The 21,005-nt window shown below is 43.9% G+C and overlaps 1 protein-coding gene and 1 long non-coding RNA gene across 5 annotated transcripts in view; one reads left to right on the top strand and one right to left on the bottom strand.

Moving 5' to 3' along the window:
• Positions 1 to 8,304: 8,304 nt before the first annotated feature.
• The window catches only part of LOC126646471 (uncharacterized), a 40,636-nt gene continuing 27,935 nt past the window's right edge, over positions 8,305 to 21,005 (top strand). Inside the window, exons 1-2 of the long non-coding RNA XR_007630299.1 lie at positions 8,305 to 8,485; positions 20,819 to 20,943. This is a non-coding gene — a long non-coding RNA (uncharacterized LOC126646471). The remainder of the gene's footprint in view (positions 8,486 to 20,818; positions 20,944 to 21,005) is intronic.
• Positions 11,742 to 21,005, bottom strand: part of TRAPPC9 (trafficking protein particle complex subunit 9) — a 449,139-nt gene continuing 439,875 nt past the window's right edge. For all 4 annotated transcript variants that reach the window (XM_050327783.1, XM_050327777.1, XM_050327790.1 and 1 more), the window contains exon 23: positions 11,742 to 14,863. In XM_050327783.1, coding sequence (XP_050183740.1) covers positions 14,684 to 14,863 — 180 coding nt within the window. In that variant the 3' untranslated portion in view covers positions 11,742 to 14,683. The remainder of the gene's footprint in view (positions 14,864 to 21,005) is intronic.

Genomic DNA, 21,005 nt, shown 5'->3' with positions numbered 1-21,005 from the left:
ACCCCGGGTGGGTGGCTGATTCCCAAGGACTTTTAATAAAATCTAGAAAAAGCTGCATTTTCTTTGAATGCAGTAGCCTTCAACTGGATCAAATGTTTGTTTTTTTTTTTCTTATGTCTAATTTGTTAACACTGCAGATCTCAGAATAGAACTGACACTGCTGTTAATAAAAACACTTTATAGTTATTACCCTCACTGAAGTCCTACGGGATTTTATTAGAGCTAACGCAGTTCCCCCAGACTCTAATGATAAAACTGCACTTTTCAAATCATCCTAAAGGCATGTCACTGCCATTGTTGTACTTCTTGGTTTCCTTAAATACAAAAATATATCAAGGAGGAAAAGGAGATTGTTTAAGCAGGTGCATTTCCCACAAAACATGGTATTAACCATGCTCTAGCATACCTCTTAGATCGATAGATTTATATTTGGGAGACAAAAGCAGGAAAGGTCAGGGGGTGGGTTATTTTGAACTAGGTGGTGATCAATCCTGAGCTGAAGACATGACTTTTTAGTTTCCATACTACAGAAAATCCCAGCCCCCACTGCATTTTGTTGTGCTATGCTTTTCCCATTATGCAATGTAGTTTTAAGAAGTGCACCCTACAGATTGTGACTGCTTTACTAATATTCTCATCAAGCCAAAGTGTTCAGTTGTTGCAGCACAGTGGGTGGAGGGGGGGGAATATAATCTTTAAAAATAGATCCTAAAGTCTTTACTTAGATTGCAAAAAAAATTCTTAAAAAAAAAAAAAAAAAAAAAAAAAGAAAAGAAAAAAAGAAATCCAAGCTACCACACACTCCCCCGTTCGTCTGAAAGTGATTTGTTGGCAAGAATAGAAGTTTGGTTTCCAAGGTACAGTGAAAGAGCATAGAGACAGCCTGAGGAATGGGATAAATATGCCATATTTCTCAGTTACACAAGGTGCTGTAGCTAAGGGGAGAGGCAGAGGGGGTACCAGTACGAAGCTGCTTGCCAAAAACGCCCCAGAACATTTGCATGTAATGCCTTGTGTTGGGGAGTGGAGCACAGGTGTGACTCACCCTGCTGAGACACGCGTGCCAGCCGCTCTGCCGCGCACAGACGAGACCCTGCGAGGCTGAGAAATCCTTTACAGCTTGCTCAGACACATTCCATGTGCCAGCTGCTCCTCGACTGGGGACAGGCTCCCTGCAGCTTTCACAGAGGGGCCCAGTGACACTTGGATTACTTGTGATCCCTCCATGGGTCTGAATCCTGCAGGAGTTTCTTGCAGCGCTGGTGCCTTTGCTGCAAAAATCAGTATCTAGAGAGATGCAGTCCTGCAGGGTCCTTTCACAGGCTGTCACCACTGTCTGCAGAAATGAAGCCCAAACTGCCAGATACAGCAAGGGACAGCCCCCAGCAGGGAGGGTCGCCGTGAGCACCAGAGGCCAGGAGAGGGATGGTGAAAAGTTGGGTGTAGGTGAACAAAACCCAAGGCCTCAGGGTGGCTGTGCCCTACAGAACCCCTTGCAAGAGAATCTGGATTTAATTCCACTTTGCAGATGGCTCTGAGGCTCCTGCTGAGCCTGGGGCAAAGCATTAGAGGATGTGGGAGAAAGGTTTGGATGAGCAGTCATTTCCCATACTGAGATGCTTTGTGGGAGTCAGTATGTGGTGAGATGAGTTCCACAAAGATAGGAATCTTCTCAGAGCTGTTTTCCATTGAGATGTTTGTTCTCATGCTCAGCCTGCAGACCAGAGGCTCTCAGATGGATGGCAACACCTTCTTCAGGTGCTGGGGTCAGGCTTGCCTGGTCTCCCTATTGCAGCTTGGTCTTTGCCAGCTCTCTATGCAGGGTCCTCCTTTTTGTTCCTGTGGACCCAGAGGGTCCTGATACCCAACTGCAAAGGGAACACTGTCACTCCAGGTGGCAAGTGGAGTTAAACTGGACTGTGAATGAGCTAGAAATGAGAGGTATTAAAAACACAAGAGCTGGAGAGGAGAGAGCAGCATCCTTCAGGCTACCGTGCCTGGAGTGACCAGTATGTGAAGTAAAGGCCAGGCTAACTGTGTTGATCATTATTTCAAGCCTCATTGTGAAGTCACTTTGTGAAGCAGCTCTCTTTGTCAAATCCTTTCTCCAGACAACATTCTTTAGCATAAAAAAAATTGCTTCAGCTGTCAATAGATCAATCAGCCTCACTGGTGTTAAACCCTTATCCTTACTGGGATATTACCTGCAAACTGATGCACAACAATGGATAATGGCCATTCCATTTCAACTCAACTTCTTTCCTTCAGGAATAAGAGGTATCTCAGCTATCTCTAATGCAGAGAAGCCTCTCAACCCACGTTTAGCCGTCCACTGCCCACTTGAGCTTCTGCTCAAGCTAGTGATGATGTGAAGGTCAACCAAAGGCAAGGAGATGCCCTGGATACACCACAGAGAAAAAACTGAAAGACAATCATATACACATATTTCCTTCCCCTGTGATAAACACAGGTACTTTTGCATTCCTGGTTTATCACATTAAAACTCCCAGTCCTGGACCCTTTGCCTTTTCCAGGTGGGCCCAGCTGGAAGCATCTCCAAACTTCTGTGATGGGGTGGAGAACGACACCAACTTTCTGTGTGTCTGCTCCGAGTGTGTCCGCTCCGAGTGTGTCCTTTCAGCCTGTGGGAGTGGTGGGGGAAGAATGAATAGATTGAAACAAGAAATACAAGACCCAGACATATCCTTATGTGAATAGCCTACAGTGCACCCAAAGCTTCTTGCAGGTTATTTTGAATTGCATCCTGTAGGTCAATTAAAAAAAAAAAAAATAACGAGGTATACATAAGACACCTATCATGTGAAAAGTAGAGATTTCCTCGACCGTTAGTGTTTGATTTGTTAATCACTGTATAACTAACACTCAGTTATTGCTGAATCACCAATTGATTTTCATTCAATCATTGATTAATTTCCATCTGATCATAATTTAATCATTAATAAAAACTTTTAGCTAACCCCACAGTGATGTCTTCTCAATAATTCCCCTGTGACAGAAGTCTCAGTGGTAAGCTGAAGGGACACATTAAGCAAAGCAGTCATGGCACATTTAGCCCTAAACCCCCCATCTGTGCCCAAAGATCACCACGCTGTTACAGCACACTCCCTGAGGAGCGTGGAACTCCACTGAAGCTGAGCTGGAAATGCATATGATTCACAACACAGATAGCATCTAATGGTTGGGTTATTTTCCTTTAATAAACCTTTCCTGAACCCAACTATTTTTCCTTTCTGTGCCCCCACCCCTCATCCTGCTTCCACTAATAAAGGCATTTCCTATTGCAGCCACGGTAATGCTCCATCACTGAACCAAAATTTCCTCCAGCCTTCCCAGCATTTGTCCTCTGAAATGCCTGAATCTGTATGAAGGCCTTCACACAGCTGAATTGCTCACAGCAAAATTAGGAGGAAAGCTCAGCAAAGTGTTGAGAAGTCAACCAACCCGTAGCTGGGTCAGCTCTACTCCTTGTTGCCTGCCAGCATTTACTGTAAACCCCTGTGGGGTGGAGAGTGGAGAGCAGAGGAGGAAGCAGGGCATCCTTATGTTGTAGCAATGGTCTGTCTTCCCCCACTCAACCAACACAAGTTTCTGCTATGGGCTGTTGTTTGAAATCCCTAATTTTCATGGTGTGTTTATTGACTTGATCAGATAATGCATTGGGTAGATCAAATAGCTTATTAACTTTTAGGGCAGGTACATTGCATCTTGATTATATAATTTAGGTATTTTGTTGCAGAACTATAATAGGTTTGGGCATTAAATCATCTACTTATTTTTCCCCCCAATAAATAGGAACATGGGTTATTCCTGGGTGGAGGAACATTACTGTTGCAAGCCTGGACTGTGCCTGCTGTCTCACCTGGAACATGGGGAAAATGTGGTGGGTGCTGTCACTCGTGTTTTGCTCACTGGAAAGGTCCCACCCCAGCCCTGTTTGTACACAGTGAGCTTGGGGGGTCCCTGCTGTGGAGATAAGGGGGAATGGGTGACACTGGGATGGCACTGCAGTACTGGCAGGGCTCATCTGACCCATCAAACACTATAGGACCTGGCTGGAGTGATCAGTGCCAATGATTTCAGGCAGCTCCTGGGGGAAGCAGCAGCACTGCTCTTCAGCAGGATTATTTTGTATTTGATTTGACTTTTTTTTGCCTGTAAAAGATTCCTGCAAACACTGAGCTTTTAAATTAAAGGGAGTTAATGAAAGTGTACCTGTGATAACTATTACTGGATCCCTTGTACATTCAACAGTCACATTAAGATGATTTCTTGTTATCTCTAAATCCATTCCAGAGGCATGTTCTCACTGTTACAGCCCTCCTGTGCACCATCATAGGTGCAGGTTTGCTGCCCAGCATGGCAGATAAAATACTGTCCAACTGCGTTGCTACAGCCCAGACTTGGTTTCTTAATTTTTTTTTCTGAGTCAGATGAGCTGGGGCTTAGCAGGAACTCTGCTCAGCCTTTCCCTCAGATAAAGCATGTTCATGTACCCACATCACCTGGGCATTCTTAACGCAAATGGATACTTCATCTAAAATGAGAGGAGATCTTTGTCTTGTTATAAGAATAGCAATGCAGTTTTCAGCTGAGACTGTGCTGCCTTCTATCAGACAATATCAAACAAGACAGAAATGGAGTACTGTTTTGGTGTAGACAAGGCTGCCACAGCCACTCTGGTCCCTCGAATGGATTAGGCAGAGTTTACTGTCAAGGCAGACTGTCCAAAATATATTTGGTGCATTGTTAGTCACAGGTAGACCATGAAAAATGCATTTTCATATAGCAGTCATTTCATTTAGATTGAACCAGGCATTGTCCCTGAGTTCTTCTCTCTGATACAGATGGGGAGTTTTGCCACTGTTTAGTGTTGGCCCTATTCGGATTCATTGGTTGTTTCCAATTCACAATGCTTGGTTGTTTGTTTGGTTTCTTTTTTTTATCGGGGGAGGGGGGCGGATATTTCTTTACTGAGAAGTCAGGTCAAATGCTGGAAGAGGCTTCCTAGAGAGCTGGTATGTGCTCCAAGGTTGGCAGGGCTTAAGAGGCATTTGGATAATGACCTTAATAACATGTTTTGTCATTTGGTCAGCCCTAAAGTGGTTGGGCAGTTGGACTGGATGATCATTGTAGGTGCCTTCCAACTGAAATAGGCTTTCTTCTTTTCTTTCCTTTTAATTTCCTTTTTTCCTTTTCTTTTCTCTCTCTTTTTTTTTTTTTTTTTTTTTTTTTGTGGTTTGTGTGTGTGTGTGTGTGTGTGTGTGTGTGTAGTAAAAATAAACTTTGGGTCAAACTAAGAAAAGCTGTGTGTGAGGTAGTTGCCTGGCACTCCTGAGCTCTGTGGGTTGTCCTTCTAAGCAGCATGAATCAGCCCCCAGATCCCACTCCCTGGACACCAGCAATATTTGGGATGTCCCGAATACGGCAGAGAGTCTGTGACCACCACCACTCCTTTGGTGCCAGGGAGCTGGGGGGTGGCTGTGCCCATCTGCAGTGCTAAGACCTAATGTCCCCTTTAGTGTTGGGAAGAGGAGCTGGGAATCACATCCCAGTGCTGAGCAGGAAGAGGTGGCATTTAGCAAAGCTTAACTTCTCACTGCATGGCCGCTCTTTGCATCCAGTATTTCATGTTTCACTGGGATTGCGTGTGAAGATGTTGTCACTAAGCAACAAAACATGGATTTTGCAGGAGATAGTAAGGTGATACTAAACCTCCTTTCCTCCTCCCTCTTCTCCAATCCACCGAGGTCACTAGAACTAGAGTCTTACCTGTGTGGTGATTGGGAGCCAGAGGAAGGATTGGTAGATAAGGGAAGAGAGGATAAGAATATCATGGACTAAATTCAAACCAGGTGTGCCAGGTGTGAAGGGAAAGCCCAACCAGGCAGGAGTCTTACTGTCCTCTCAGGGTCTAACCTTGAAATAAGGCAGGCAGCAGAGCAGAGTAGGAGGTGGACAAGTCACGAGCAGTTGAAGGATGCACTTGAAAACAGAGAGGGGGTCCTTCATCCACAGCACAGACCTCAGGACTCCCTTTGACCGCTCCACATCCAGAAACCCAGGAATAGACCAAACAGAGAAAATGGTACAAATTCCCTGAAACTGAAAATCTAAAACAGGGGTGAAAAGAGGTGTGGAACTGAGCCTTACAACAGAGCAATCAGCAAGGCTGATGCAGGGGCTTTTTTGGTACTGAGTGCGGACATTTGCCTGGTCGGTGGTCTGTGCCCAGCATCGTTGCTCTTTGCACTGCCACCAAAATAACCACCAACATCCCCAGAGTGATGAGCAGAGGCAAACTAACCCCAGGGTAAGGGTGAGGGTGATGGATGGCACATTTCCATCAGTGTCCTGTATGTGCAAACAGATAAAGCGTCACCTCCCAGCTGCCAAAACACTGCTGCCTTATCTACAGCTCAGCTGGGGGTGTGGGGAACAGGGAGAGGGAAAATATGACCCTGCTCATTCGGGAACAGCTCAGAACACCTCCTGGCCCAGGGTCTCATCAGAGCAGGTCTGCACAAAGCCAAGATAAAACTGCAGCAGGTTTCCCTCTTCCCCTGGGCGTTTTACACCAGCAGTCCCCAGGAGACCTGTATTTCCCCATCATGTGGCTCCCTGCTGACACACTGCGGGATGCCCTGCTCGCCCAGAAGGTCACTGTGCACCTGGCAGATGGTGTGTACAGCAAAAAGGAAAAGTACTGGGAATGAGCCACAGCCCTGGTATTTGTAGCACAGCAGCTGAAGAGTCCATGTATAAACCTGAACCCCATGGAACTGCACCCTGGATGGGGAGGCAAAGGGGTTCCCTCTATCTGGTCTCCAAAGAAAGGAGTCTCCTGTGCTCATGGTGTTGGTGTTCAGAGGTGTCTCCCTGGGATTTTTAAAGCTTTTAAACACATTTGCTAATTTCATCCACGTTTGATGGGACAGTACAGGAAGTTTTATAGGACAAAAAGATAGCTTTACACTGAAATAAAATATGTTTGGATTGATTATTAAGAAGAAATTCTTCCCTGTGAGGGTGGTGAGGGACTGGTACAGGTTGCCCAGAGAAGCTGTGGATGCCCCATCCCTGGAAGGGTTCAAGGCCAGGTTGGATGGGGCTCTGAGCAACCTGGTCAAGTGGAAGGTGTCCCTGCCCATGGCAGGAGGTTTGGAACTAGATCTTTAAGCTCCCTTCCAATCCAAATCATTCTGTGATTTTATGATTTTACTCAGCTGAATGCAGTGGTCTGGTAAGTGGATGTCTCCATCTCAACTAGTCACCCTGGCCTCTCTTTACAGCCACTGGCAAAACCCAGGCATTTCAGGTTGGAAACTTTTCTGATGCAGGGTGGGTGTTTCCTCAGAGACCCGTTCTCCCTGTGGATTTTCTAGGAAGCATAGATGTCTGCCCTGTAAATCACAACAGGTCATCATATGGCTCCTGGTCACATCTAGTGGTTTGAAATGAAGAGGCCTGTGTTAATAATATCACTGATCCCTCCTGTTGTTTCTCTAAACAGAGCTTGTGTGACCCCAAGCCCCCATTATAGACTGACCACAAGCTTTATAGGACATGATTTTGTATTGAAACCAACAGCAGCAATATTTAGAGAGCTATACAAAGGGAAAATCTGGTAGATTTATCCAATGTTTGCATTGAAAATATTATCCCAAAGCATTTGCACATATTTTGTCTTAATTTTGTGCTAAGTTTAAATGCATATTATCCATGGGCTTTGTTCTGACACCCCATGCAAGTTGCCAGTATTGATACACAATTCAAATACTACAGACCTGGGCCAGGTCCCTGCAGTGCCCTCCTCAGGAGATTTGTAAAGACACGGCCCTGACCAGGACTTCAGCCAAGTGTGGAAAGACAGGAACATCTCCTATTTCTTCCACTAGTAAAAATAGTCCTGTGGGACTCAGCTCTCCAAGGAAGTGAGAGATGGGATGGGATGGGATGGGATGGGATGGGATGGGATGGGATGGGATGGGATGGGATGGGATGGGATGGGATGGGCAGTCTTTACACCTTCCTCCAGGTTTATTTAGGATGCCATGGTAGGGAAGGAGAAACTCTTATCTAGTCTGCCTTGTGCTGGGAGTCTGCAATGGCGGTATCTTCTCTGGTGGCATCTTCCATGTGAACAAATGCCCAGAACTGGCTGTAGGGGTCATTTCAGTAAATTAAATTATGCCATTCAAGTCTCATTTCATGCCTCTTCTGCTCTGCTCCTTATCTAATTTACATTCACCTTACCTTTGCTTTTGTGCTTTCTCCAGGGATCTGCAGACACCCTGGCTGGCAAGGTGACATCCTTCCTGACATGACATCCTCCTGCATCCCTGGAGTCTGTACCCCCAAAAGACACAAAACATATTTGCAGCAGAGCGGGGCACATCCAATTACTGTACTTGTTCCATGAATCCTTTTTAATTCTCAGGAGTCTGTGGCCTTTCTCAAGCCAGAGGTGAGGAAAAGCCCAATCATTATTAAACTGGTGAATTGAGAGTTGGGTTTTGGGTTTTGTCCTTTTTTTTTAGGAGTAAAAAAAAAAAGAATGAAAGGGGAAAAGTTCCCTGTTTCACACCTTCTTAAGGTCACACTTCTTATTAAGGTTCCATTTAGAAAGAGCACATAATTTCTTAATACATGTTGAGGTGATTGATGAATCATTTATTGTATATTGCTATTGAACTGCTGGTCTCTAGAGCTGTGATTTAACCATCTATAACACCTGCAGCTGCCGTGTACACAGCCATCGATAATGCTGGAACACAAAGTATTCGTGTGCATAACGTGCTTACCACATCTAACATTTATGAATGCTCTATAAACAATTTATAAATGAAATTTTAATATACAGTGTAACCTATTTTTAATGTTGTGGCAGTTACATAACCCATTCGGCCTTGATTCATCTCGGTTAACTTCAGGCACCTTGTGGAGGTGTCTGTGTTTGTAGCCCTGTGCCATTTCCCTCTCATTGCTCACCTACCCCTGTTCTGCCCCAAATGTTCTGTAAACGTGTCTGTCAGGGATGCTGCAAGCTCAAAGGCTTCTGTGTGATGATGGAGCTGCACATCAGTAAGCCCCTCACTCACATGTGGGGTAGTGTGTTTCCTCACACTAAAGGAAAACACTCCCCTGCCTTTTCTTTCCCCTTTTCAACCCAAATCCATCACATGGGTTCAGCCTCATCTGGCCACACACAGAGGTGAAGCAGGCAAAAGGAATGGGGAGGGAATGGCATCTCTGCTCTGGGTCTGAGCTGTTGGGAAAGGAGGTGACAGGCAGATTCCTAAATTGGACCATGGCATCAGCCATGGGCCTGGACTGGTTTGTAAGAACATGGGCAGGCTTTGGAGAGCAGAAGGGTCCTGTTCCTGACACAGATTAGTGATGACATCCTCATAGCCATTAACAAGATGCTCATTGTTAAACTGTTTCAATAGCTGGCCTGATTTCTCTCTGGCAGTGTCTACACTGTTCTGTTCAAGCTGAACACATACTGAAAGGGGGCTGAAATCGCCCTTCTGCAGTCATGGCATCAGAGCACACTGGGCTGTAACAAACTTTTCTCTTCAGAGGATCCAGTGCTCCCTCATCACAGAAGTGGTGCTGTGTTTCCCCAGTGTTAACACAGGCCTTCCCTTATGCCAAGTGATTTCTGAGACGTTCCTGAGGAGTTTTCCTGTGGCTGTGGAGATGGGGAGGGTGAGAGGACGCCAGTGCAGCCTGTGCTGGTACCAGTCCTTGGAAGAGAAACACCTGGAAGAGCACCTGCAAACAGGAGTTAGCTGAGCACTGTTTCACCTGGTGCACAGCACTGGGTGCAACGTGGTTACCCAAGGCAATCTGTGTGTACGATTTACACCTTCAAGGTTCATTACTGTGGCTGGTACAGACACTCACTGAGCACATCTCGTCCTGGAGGGATGTTCTGCCCTCCCAGACTCACACAAATCTATCCCTCATGTCTCAAAATGCCAGTGCCAGATCTGGATGAGATGTCTTCTCCTTGTACCAGGCTTCCTGGGAGCCAGCAGTGATGGCCCATGCAACACAATGGGACGGGGGCCTCAATGCCAAATTTGCAGGTCCGAATGTGGATTGCATATCTGGACAAAGGTTTAGCAAGTTCCCCAGGCAGATGTGTGACTGAATTAGCTGTAAAAAGGTAGTCTATTCATGTGCTTTCCATTAATGTGCTTGATATTAGGGACATGCTTAGATATCTTACTGAATCAGGAACACAGGGACAGTGAGTAAGCAATACATGTTAATTGATGTCACCTACACACAGCACAAATCCCACTGGTGTTATGGGATAATTGATGCATCGTGAATGTAGTGGCCTAAGTATCATTCTAAAAAGCAACATCAGATGGTAATAAAACAGACACGATCTTGTGCAAATGAAATAACTCAAAATGCTTTAAAGATGCTCTTTTTAACAACTGAAGCTGGGTTTGAAGCAATTTTTTCCCCAACATGAACAAAGTTCTTGGAGGGGTCTAACAGAGACGCAGAGGAAGGAAGGAAGGAGAAATAGAAAGGGACAACTCGATCCTTTCTGCTGAGACCAAACAAAGAAAAGCAGAAATGTGCAGTGAGTGGAAGGATTGGTGTGAAGGATGGGACGAGAAAGAGTAAGATGAGAAACTAAGAGATAAAAGGATAATGAACAACCCAAGGACCCTGACCCAACCCCAGAATGGTCTAACTTGCAGAAGTAAACATCTATCACTGAACACTGGACACAACAGTTTTCCAGATCTTTGTGTCTTCTTTATTAACAAAAGAGCACTAGTGTTGACAAAGCTCTGTAAAGCCTGCACCTGTATGAAAGCCTTCAAATCATCCTACCTGTACTCAAACAGCTGAGTTGCAAGCCTAGAGCCCTAGAAGGCCTGCTCCCATCCCAAGGAGCTGGCAGCCAGCATTAGATTGTTTTTAGAGCAAGCAGGATGGATGCACAATCCCATTTCAGTGACAAAGTGCCCACACCCAGGAAGGGAGCCAGAGGATTCAAGGAAGGGAGAGTGCAGCTGGCTCTCACTAAGGAAAGTGTAAGAGCTTCTAGATTGGGAATCCAAACACAGGAGCCTCAGGACTTTGATAGAAGGAGCTCAAACAGGGCTGGACATCAGATGGTTTTTAAGTGCTTGCAGCCAGTCTTCCAACACTTGGTCCTCCTTCCAGTCTTTCAGCTCTTAGAGGATAGAAAGGATGATAGAGTCATGGAATGGTTTGGGTTGGAAAGCACATTTACAGGTCATCTAGTTCCAAGCCCCCTGCAATGAGCAGGGACATCTTTAACAAAGTCAGGTTTCTCAGAGCCCCATCCAACCTGACCTCAAATGTTTCCAGGGATGAGGCACCCACCACCTCTCTGGGCAGCCCATGCCAGTCCCTCAGCACCCTCGGTGTCAGTACTGGGATACTGAGGCATTTGTTGCCTTTTATGTGAGTGCAGCTCTGTCCCCTCAGCTGACAGTGACCAGACACTGACACAGGAGCCACGCAATGGAGCAGACATCTCTCACCAGCTCTGGGTTCATCTGGGAAGAGAAAGTCTGAGTGAAGCTGAAATTTCAATTCCAGGGTCAAATACATTCTCTCAGAGACAGAATACAGCATCAAGAGACATGTATTATTACCAATAAGAACACACAAGAACACTATCAGGAACTACAGACAGAAGAGACAGGCAGAGGTTTAAATACAATGAAATGAGTATTTATTCAGGCAGTTGAAGTTACACAACTTATGCTTCTCCAGCGCACACATCGATTGAAACAACGTCTGCTCTCAGCAACGGTGATTTAAATAAGGAATGATTTAATGCAACCACTGGGCTTGTGTCAGATTTACATCTGTATAACAATGAGCAGTTTGGCTTACCATGTTCAAAATAATTGCTGGGTATTTTGGGGGAATAAAAGAAAGTTTTCAGTACCAGGACAGGAGAACAGATCAGAGGAATGTCATCCTTCTTCCAAGCAGGATAGTGACCAATCCTGACAGCAATCCCAATGACTTTAAACACCTTCCCATCACCTTTCTCCAAATTACACTAACACTTAAATATTTTCCTTCTGGACAAGTCAAAAATTATCTCCAGAAGGAAGAATTTCTTGTGTTTCATCTCTCTCATTGAGACAAGTAAAAGTGTGAGAAAATTAGGAAAGACATCATAAATGCCCAAAGCAACTAAGCATCACAGCTGACAAGGGACAGAGCAGTCTACTATATAATGAACAGATAGACCTTTAAGGGTCAGCTCATACATAAGAACTAATATTTATGTGCACATATGGCAGATTTATAATGTTGTATTGGATACCTAGGAAATAATACAGCTTGCTTTTGTTATAATAAAAGCTGTTCCCATTCCAACAGCTTCAACAGGCTCTGGATCAGGATCCTTTATAAGTAAAAAGGTACAGGAATGTTGCATCCCAGCACAGGCTTCACAGAACAAGACCCTCTCTCCTCAGAGAATGCTGTCAAAAATAAATTAGGAAATGATCCCATAGCTGGGTAAGTTGAAGCATCCTGAATGCAACAGCATGTGCTTCACAATATTTTTGTTTGGAATGCAACATGGCCCTTATAAAGCCTTAGCTGTGTTCCTAGAATCTGCAGATTACCTGCTGGGAATACTGAATAAAACCCAATTTGGATTTTGCTACAACAGTGTTGTGCAACATAGTACAGACACACATGTCAAAACCAAGCTTTTATGGAGAAGATCAACTGGTTTAGTTCCTGCTCTCCTTGGATCTTAATTTTTCTGCTTATATGCCTACCCAGTGACAGAGAATTCAGCCTCACTGCACAGTTTGGTAAATCAAGCTCCACCAACACAAAAATAAATGCCCAGCTCAGCTGTTGGACCCCCTCTTTTCATGGTAGTTCTGGCCCAGAGCCACTGTGCAAGGCTAAGGAACAGTTTTGTCACTGGACACTGCTGACAGAGCAGTAAATCATTGCAAGTGAATCTTCAGCTGGCCTCGGATTCCCTTTAGGTCAAGGCTGAAAACTTCCACTCTGGCATTCAAAGCTGTGCACAGAGCCACAGCTCAAGCACAAACACTGATAACATTGCCACAATACACGTTTTTTGGAGATAATACCCTGCATACACCGGAAATTCCACGCTATAGCTATAGTTCCCGCAAGTTAGAAATATATTTAGGATGAATACATTACAGTCATCTGCAAACATGCAATGAATTGAGTTTTGAGCACTGTCTTTCCTATGGAAAACACCAGTCACATCTAAAAATATGGTGCAGAGAGCCAGAAGAAGCTACTGGGTCAGGCATGAAATGGGGGGCCCACATTGGGATGAAGTCTAAAGAATAAAAAAAAAAACTGCAAAAAGATTATGCATGTTAATTTAAATCATATAGAGTTAACTGGACCACCCCCGCTGCATCTTGGTGTATCCACCCCCAGAAGTGTTCTATCACCAAATTTAACTACAACTTTAAGAAAATATTGAGACAGGCTTTAAACATATGGTCCATGAAATAATATATTAATCATACAGCTAAGGCATCTCCCCGCTTTACATGGGGTAAAAACATATCTCACTATACAAAAACATTACTCTGAAAAACAGGCTAAATCTTCAGTACATCCATCAACTAGTTTTACAGTCAGGAATTCCATGGCCTTAACTCGCTAATAATCAAACTTAAAAAAAAAAGTTTAAAAAAAGAAAGAAAGAAAAAAAAGAAAACCCAGCCACATAAAAAAGCAGTATATTAGCATGAAAAATCTGATCAGAATAGTTTGCAAAAACTCATGCAAAATTATATTAATAACCATCTGATTAATTCTGGTGGAACCTTAGGTGCCTGCAAATGTTTGTATAAAGGTGATTGTATAAAACACAACTGTGACAGCCCAAATTCACAGGCAAGCCCTAGGCAACCCAAAAGTTGGCTTATTTCTTCTCTCAAGGACAAAACTCTTTAGCTCTTCCTCACTCTCTTTCCTTTCTAGTTCACAGATCTGCCAAACTAAAGGCAGTGACTTCACCAGGAGCAAGTGGCACTGGGTCAGGGGAGGGAGAGAACTGGAGGCACATTTGCTATTCTTACTTTCAGTAACACACTAAAAAGCACCACTGCTGCCATTTATTACCAAAGACACCAAATACTCAGCAAACAAGTGAACAAGAACAAGCCAGTGAACAAAATCTAAGAGACAGCTACACCTCAAGGGTACATGCCATGGGCCCAGAACAAGCCAGGAGGAATTTCATACAGATACACAAACCTTACTGAAAAAATCTAAATCATTATTCAGGTTGGAATTGAGACCTTCAACACATGGTTAAATTCAGTCCTCAAGACCCTTTCCAACCACTGACATCAATGGAGTATATTAAAGTATTATGCACATATTAGCAGTTTCAAAGGCTTTTTGGAAACAGAGGAAAACTCCAGCACAGTTATAATCTCTCTCCTTCTCTCTCTGAAATTAGCAAAGGCAGCTGCCCAAATGACTATCAGCCAATTCAGAAAGTGTTCAGCTGTTCCTCCAAAGTGGAGTCTGTGGCCTGGGGTTGGACAGAAACAAGCTGGGGTCAAGCAGAGGCTGTGCCAAGCATTGCTGTGCGCTGTGGTTAATCAAGTAGCACACAGTCCATTTACAGCTTCGTTGGGACCACGGGCTCCGTAGCACGGATGTGGACACTGGGAAGGCAGAGCCAGGAGAGAGGCAGCTCCCTGCTGCAGTTGTCTTCATGGAATTTGATATTCAGGTAGAAATCACCTGTATAGAGAAAGAGAAGTGCTCCAAAGTACACAGAGTCTTTGGTCGGCTTTACCTGGAAAAGAGAACGTAAAAATCAGTATAAATAAACCAGCAACAAAGCAAATTAATTGCAGTTCAGTAGCTCCTTCAAATGATCTCCAAGTATTCTTGATTCACATTTTAATGTTGCTTTCATACAAAAAGGAGAAAGATCTTGTCCCTATTCTAGTAAAACTGTTGCACTGAGGATTAAATCCTGTATTTTTCACTCATGTAGTAAAGATGTTGGACAGTTCAAACCAGAATACAGGCTTTCAGGAGCCACTGATTCCAAAAGAGAGTTGGTTTAAGGTAGAGATCACACTAAATCTTTCCTTTGACTGCATTTATCAACATGTCTATTAAAGTTCTAAATCATGTCTCTGAATTAATTTTAAACACCATTTAACAACTTATCAACAACTAAGTTCATCCTCACTTACTATCTTGACACAATCTGACTGCAAATTCTAATCTTTAATATTAGGAATTTAGGACTCTTTAATATTCACAATCATTGAAATAATGAAGTTTAGCAAGAAAAAAGAAGTAGGTACCCTGATTTAACTTGTCCAAATAAAATACAGAGTACACAATGTTTCTACATTTACATATATCCCTTCAACAGAAAAAAATTTACAGTCTGTATCTTCCCAAAGAGTAATATATCTTAGTTCATCATTTCAGCAACACACTTCAGTCATTTCTAACTTTAACACTCCCACGACTGTTTAGCATGTGATAATGTTTGAATTAATATCTGCTCCCAAAAGATGTTAAATCCAGTTTCAGGGTGCCTGGAATTGGATTAAAGTTACTGCAGATGCAAAACATGAAATCAACAACAAAGTCGTTCCACTGGATGGATTTTTTCAAAAAATTGTGAAAAGGCAAATTAACCCCAGCAGAAAAGACCCCAAAAAGGACACCTGATCTCCTCAGTACTGCTCTTCCCTCAGCCAAAACCATCTCTACCAGTTCCATTCTTCTCTCTGGACTCTGAAAACATCAACCTAAGATACACTCATGGAGTCATCCCTCCTTTCACAGGTAGAGCTGTGCCCATGTGTTTTCTTTTCACTTGAACACCCAGTGGCAATGGACCTTTCTTTGGTCATCCCCAAACACCTCAGGGTCCATCACATTACAGAGTCCAGCGTTGATTCCAAACTGACAGCAGGACATACCACTGGTCAGACAAGCAGACAGCCAAGCCCAACCACAACAGAAACTCTGGTGTTGGATGCAGTAGCACAGAGCTGTCCAAATGTGCTGGATTTGGTTGGGTTCAGGAGGGAGTGATGTCCCCTTCGCCAGAGGCATCCCTAGGAACTGAAGGGACATCACCACCTTCAAGAGTGAGGGGATTAGACCAAGGCTCCAAGGTTATCAGGACTGTTGTCTGCCATAAAAAACTTAGTCATCTGGTAAATTGGGACATCAACCATAGGGTATTAACTGGGAAAGTGCCTGTGGACTCCCTTTGCTGAAGGGCAACTTGCCATTGCATAGGAAGACCAAAGCAAAGATGATAAGTAGGCTGAGAAAGTTGGGGCTGTTCAGTTTGGAGAAGAAAAGGTTGCGTGGAGACCTCACAGCAGCATTCCAGTATCTGAATGGGGCTTACAAGGAAGCTGGAGACTCTTCAGCAGGAACTGTAGGGAGCATGGGGATCAAATAGTGAAAGAGGGGAAGTTAAGGTTAGATATGCAGAAAAAAATCTTTACTGTGAGGGTGATGAAGCACTGGCACAGGCTGTTCAGAGAAGTTGTGGATGCCCCATTCCTGGAAGTGTTCAATGCCAGGTTGGATGGGGTTTTGAGCAACCTGGTCTAGTGGAAAAAGGCCCTGCCCACGGCAGGGGATTGGAACTGGATGATCTTTAAGGTCCCTTCCAACCCAAGCCTTTCCATGATTCTATGATTCTAAATTGCTGCTCCTGAAAAAGGGTCTGGCTGTTCACAAGCAGCCACATCCTCAGAGCTGGAGAGTCCAGGTTCCCTTTGGTTTTGGTGCTGACCTAAGGCAAACTTGTATCAGCATTGTCTCATCCACGTGAACGATCAGAGCAGCCACAGCTGTTCTCCTGCCCCTGTCCTTGGCATCTCCCCTCCTCGATGGGTACAAGTTCTTGCCCTCTGGCACTGTGTCTGGACACGCAGAACAACATCAAGCCGTCTCCCTTCTCGCTTCCTTCCCCTTCTCCCAGGGCTGCCTGCCTGTTTTCTGCCTGACTGGAACTGATGTGAACTTGCATCCAGAGCAGGACAGAGGCAGGCACTAAAGCCAGAAAAGGGTGGAGGCAAACAGCAAATAAAGCCTCCTCAGGACCGGCACCTCTTTCAAGCTCCCAGCCCATTTTTCCTAATCTACCTGCACCATGAAGGAATATCTGTAACAGCACTGATCAGAGCCCTTGACAAGCAGGAAATGTGGCTTCAGGCACATCAGCACCAACACCAGACATCAATGTTCATGGTTTGGGCTCTATCCACATCTGCTTGGCCACTTGTACCACCACTACTGTAATCAACACTTGTGGTTTGGAGAAATAGGGAAGCAAAAGTAGCTTCAAACCTTCGCACTGTTGAGATGCAGACAAGACGTTTCTTCCAAAATAGGAACCAACTTTGGAAAGTAAGGTTACATCTCCAGTAGGGCTGCCTACAAACATTCCCAAAAGAGCAGAAGTACACCAGCAGCAGTCAGGTCAGTAGAGGGTCACATCCAGCCCAAATGGTACACCAAGCACAGGACTAATTTTGAGGTTAAACCACCTACATTTAGGTGTCTCTCTGCACACCAGGTATCCAAGCTTCTACTAAAGAAAGAAAATATCTAATCAATGCTAACAGTGGAGCAAACACAGAACGGGTTGCCTAGGAAGCCTAGATAGTCAGGATACAGCTGCCTAAACACAGGTACCTCGTGACATTTGGGATGGCCTAAGGGACTGAAACATCTGGGAAGATTTACAGGATGTGTTACAGGATTCCTGGCAGCATGTGGAGGTCTGTAGGATACTCACCCCAGATGACAGAACCTAGATGACAGTAGACATCTACTTTTAGGCAACATAATCTCACTCCTGGTGTTTACAAGCCAGGTTCTATCTGCTGCAGACCACATCTCCATTAACTAATGGGGCCAGTGGGCCAGCCTCCATGGCAACACCTACTCACTCAGGTGTCCCTGTCTGGAACTGAATCCACCCAAATGTCTGTAAAGTGGGTGTCCACATCTGAGCCAGCTGTTCAACACAAGGATTCACCTCACCAAATGCAGAACGAGGTAAAATATTTCCTAAACTGTATGGCTCCCCCATGCCTGTGAAGGGAGCTCAGGGTGCCTCGTTCAGATGTGTTCACATCTGAAGTGTCAGATGTTCACTGCCATAGCTGACAGGACACACCAGCCCACTGATTGCAGTGCAAGATCCAGCTAACCTATGAGAAACATGAAGATCACATATTTGTGCCTGACCTAGTCCAAATTTGTACTGTCATTCGATCTAGCAGCACACAGCTTTCTCAGTGTCACCACCTAGATTTGTCGTTACTTGCTGTGCCAACCTGGGATGCTGTTGAATACATGCTCCCTGAGCTGAGTCAGAGCTCAAACAGACGTTACTAAAATTCCATCAAATTGTGGAAACCAAAGATGGGAAGCTTCTACCCCAGGAAAAAAAAAAAAAAAAAAAAAAAAAAAAGGCCAAAGAATCAAGAAAAAAATGTCCACATTACTCCTTTGTTCACCAAGATGGAAGAAAAAATAAGTTTCTAGATCTATCCTAATCCTTCCCTGATTTAGGCTACCATGTGGGACTGAGATTGCTTAGAACTAATTACTACTTATTTATACTGCTGTAATACTTAGGGAGCTCAGTTGGAGATTAGGGCTAGTGCCAGCTCCTGTTCGCTGCCCCAAAGAGTTTACAGTGCGAGTAAAACAGTGCCAAGAAAACTAATTTGTTCCAGATGGGCCACAGAGGACCTGCCAGAAGTGAGCAAATGTTCATCATGGCTTCTGAGCTTATTCAAAATGACCATCTACTAATGAATTTCTCCTCATCTCCCACTACCAACCACTTGATCTCGTGCGTGATAACACACGCAGGAAAAAAAGCCTGCTTGAGAATAGTGATGGCACCAGAAGGAACAGGGGAGGACGTATTGCTGGGAGCTAAAGGAATCTCCATAGAAGATAATATTTTTGGTTTTGATTTGGAAAGAAGCAACTATGTCTGATTAACTAATTAATTAAAAAAAATTGATAAGAACTAAAAATTTTAATAATATGGCTTAAGATAAACTTCATGTTGTGAAGTGAGATAAAAAAATTAAATCAATGCACTGTATTTTAATGAGTGGATGCCACCATGCCATCTTGTGATTCAAACCCCCTCCCCACTGAACAAAAATGTCAACTATCTAAATAATAACGGAGAAAGTCACTTTTTCAGTTAAACAGAGACATAGAAAAGTAAGGTGAACCAAATTAGAAGTTGTGCTTAAAAATACAGATTCTACTTAATTTGAAATGCATGGAAATAGTTCAATATCCTTTAAAATTTTCAATAAAAGACTTTGCTTTTTGAAGTAGCATGTCCCAGCAGAGTCTTTGTGACACAGACCCGGGCTGCTGCATTGAACTGAAGGAAAAGCACAAAAAGGTGAATGAGCGTCATTACATTACCTCCAAGATAAATCGTCTCACCTGGACTTCAAGCCACAAGAAAGAGAAATACGAAATCGTGTGATTTTTGCCCTTTCAACGATTTATATTCATACTGCAAAGCAGCATGTGCATTCTGAAAATTCCTGTATGTATGCCCTGTCTTCCAGATAGCAGCTGAAACTGCTTTGAAACTTTTTAGTCCAGAATCAAAAATAACTGTGAGTTTTTGAGCATGAGACTCAATATGAAACTAACATTTAGGAAAGCAGGACAGTTTGGGGTTTTGTTTGCTTTTCCCCCAGAGAAATCACATTTAATTGAATACCAATAATGCAGTTTCTGCATCAGCATGACAACAAAACAAATTTTTCAGGGTGTGGGAAGTATCTTTTATTGCTGTAATACTTGATGCTCCCACTCATTCTTGACCACACACCAGTGATACACCAAACCATACTCTAGTTCTCCATCCTTTCTCCCACCCAGCTCAGCTCTGCAATAAATCATGTCAGCACCTCTGTGCCAGTGTCAGTGTGAAGTCAGCCCAATTAGCTTAAAGTGCTGACGAACGTCAGTTTTGCTAAACTGGACAACTTTGCACAAAAAACAAGTGCTCACATCATCTCTCCCGGTGGGTCTGCTGGGGAAGAGGGCAGCATCTTTCACAAGCAGCTGGGAAAGGGCAGTGTCTCAAGACACCTCCATTAAACAAGGAAAATAATCGAGTGCCAATGACCTGAGGTTAAAAAAATAATGGGGCCATTTTTAATGGCTTCAACAGAGCAGCACAGAGTTGAAGACCTGCAGGGAATCTGGTCCAGTGCCTCAACTTTCATTTATAAAAAAGAGAAACTCTGAATCTCTTTCATCTCACCCAGTCATGAGCTTCTTTGGTTTTTGACCGGGTCTGTCTGACTTTTGACCAAACTCAGAGCATCAACACAGTTCTGTGTGTGGTCGTTCTTCCCTGAACCATCAAATGCACAAACCAGGACTTCTTGTCCCCAAAACAGGTGAACCTTTCTGAAATCTATTTTCCATTACTAAATTAGTTATCATTATGGAAGAAATGGCCTCTGACACCATTAGATACACTGAAGAATTTTCTTCCATGATGAGGGCTCTATGCCTCGACAAAACATGACCAAGCATTTTCTCTGGGAGTCTGTATAGTATCAACACCACACACTGTGAAAGATAACACTTCTTGTCTAAGAGTCAATATTTTCTTCATTTCACCTTTTTGGATGGAAAGGAGGACAAATAGCAGAAAACAATTCTATTTTTAACTTCTTGGGGACTGTGTTTACAGGAGAAATGTCACAATCCTGAACAATGGGGCAAAAGCAGAGACCGTAACGTATGAGAAGGCTGCCTGGGCAGGCACAAGAAATGTAACCTCCTGACTTTTTGCCTCGCAGGAGACTCAATCAGAAGGTAAGAATACATCACACTGACATCTCCCTATTCCCTCATTAGCCTGGAGGGTCAGGCCCTTC

The sequence above is a fragment of the Myiozetetes cayanensis genome, unplaced genomic scaffold, assembly GCF_022539395.1.
Source record: "Myiozetetes cayanensis isolate MyiCay16 unplaced genomic scaffold, myiCay2020 scf1, whole genome shotgun sequence".
NCBI classification, from domain to species: domain Eukaryota; kingdom Metazoa; phylum Chordata; class Aves; order Passeriformes; family Tyrannidae; genus Myiozetetes; species Myiozetetes cayanensis.
This window is presented reverse-complemented; position numbering and strand designations above follow the sequence as displayed.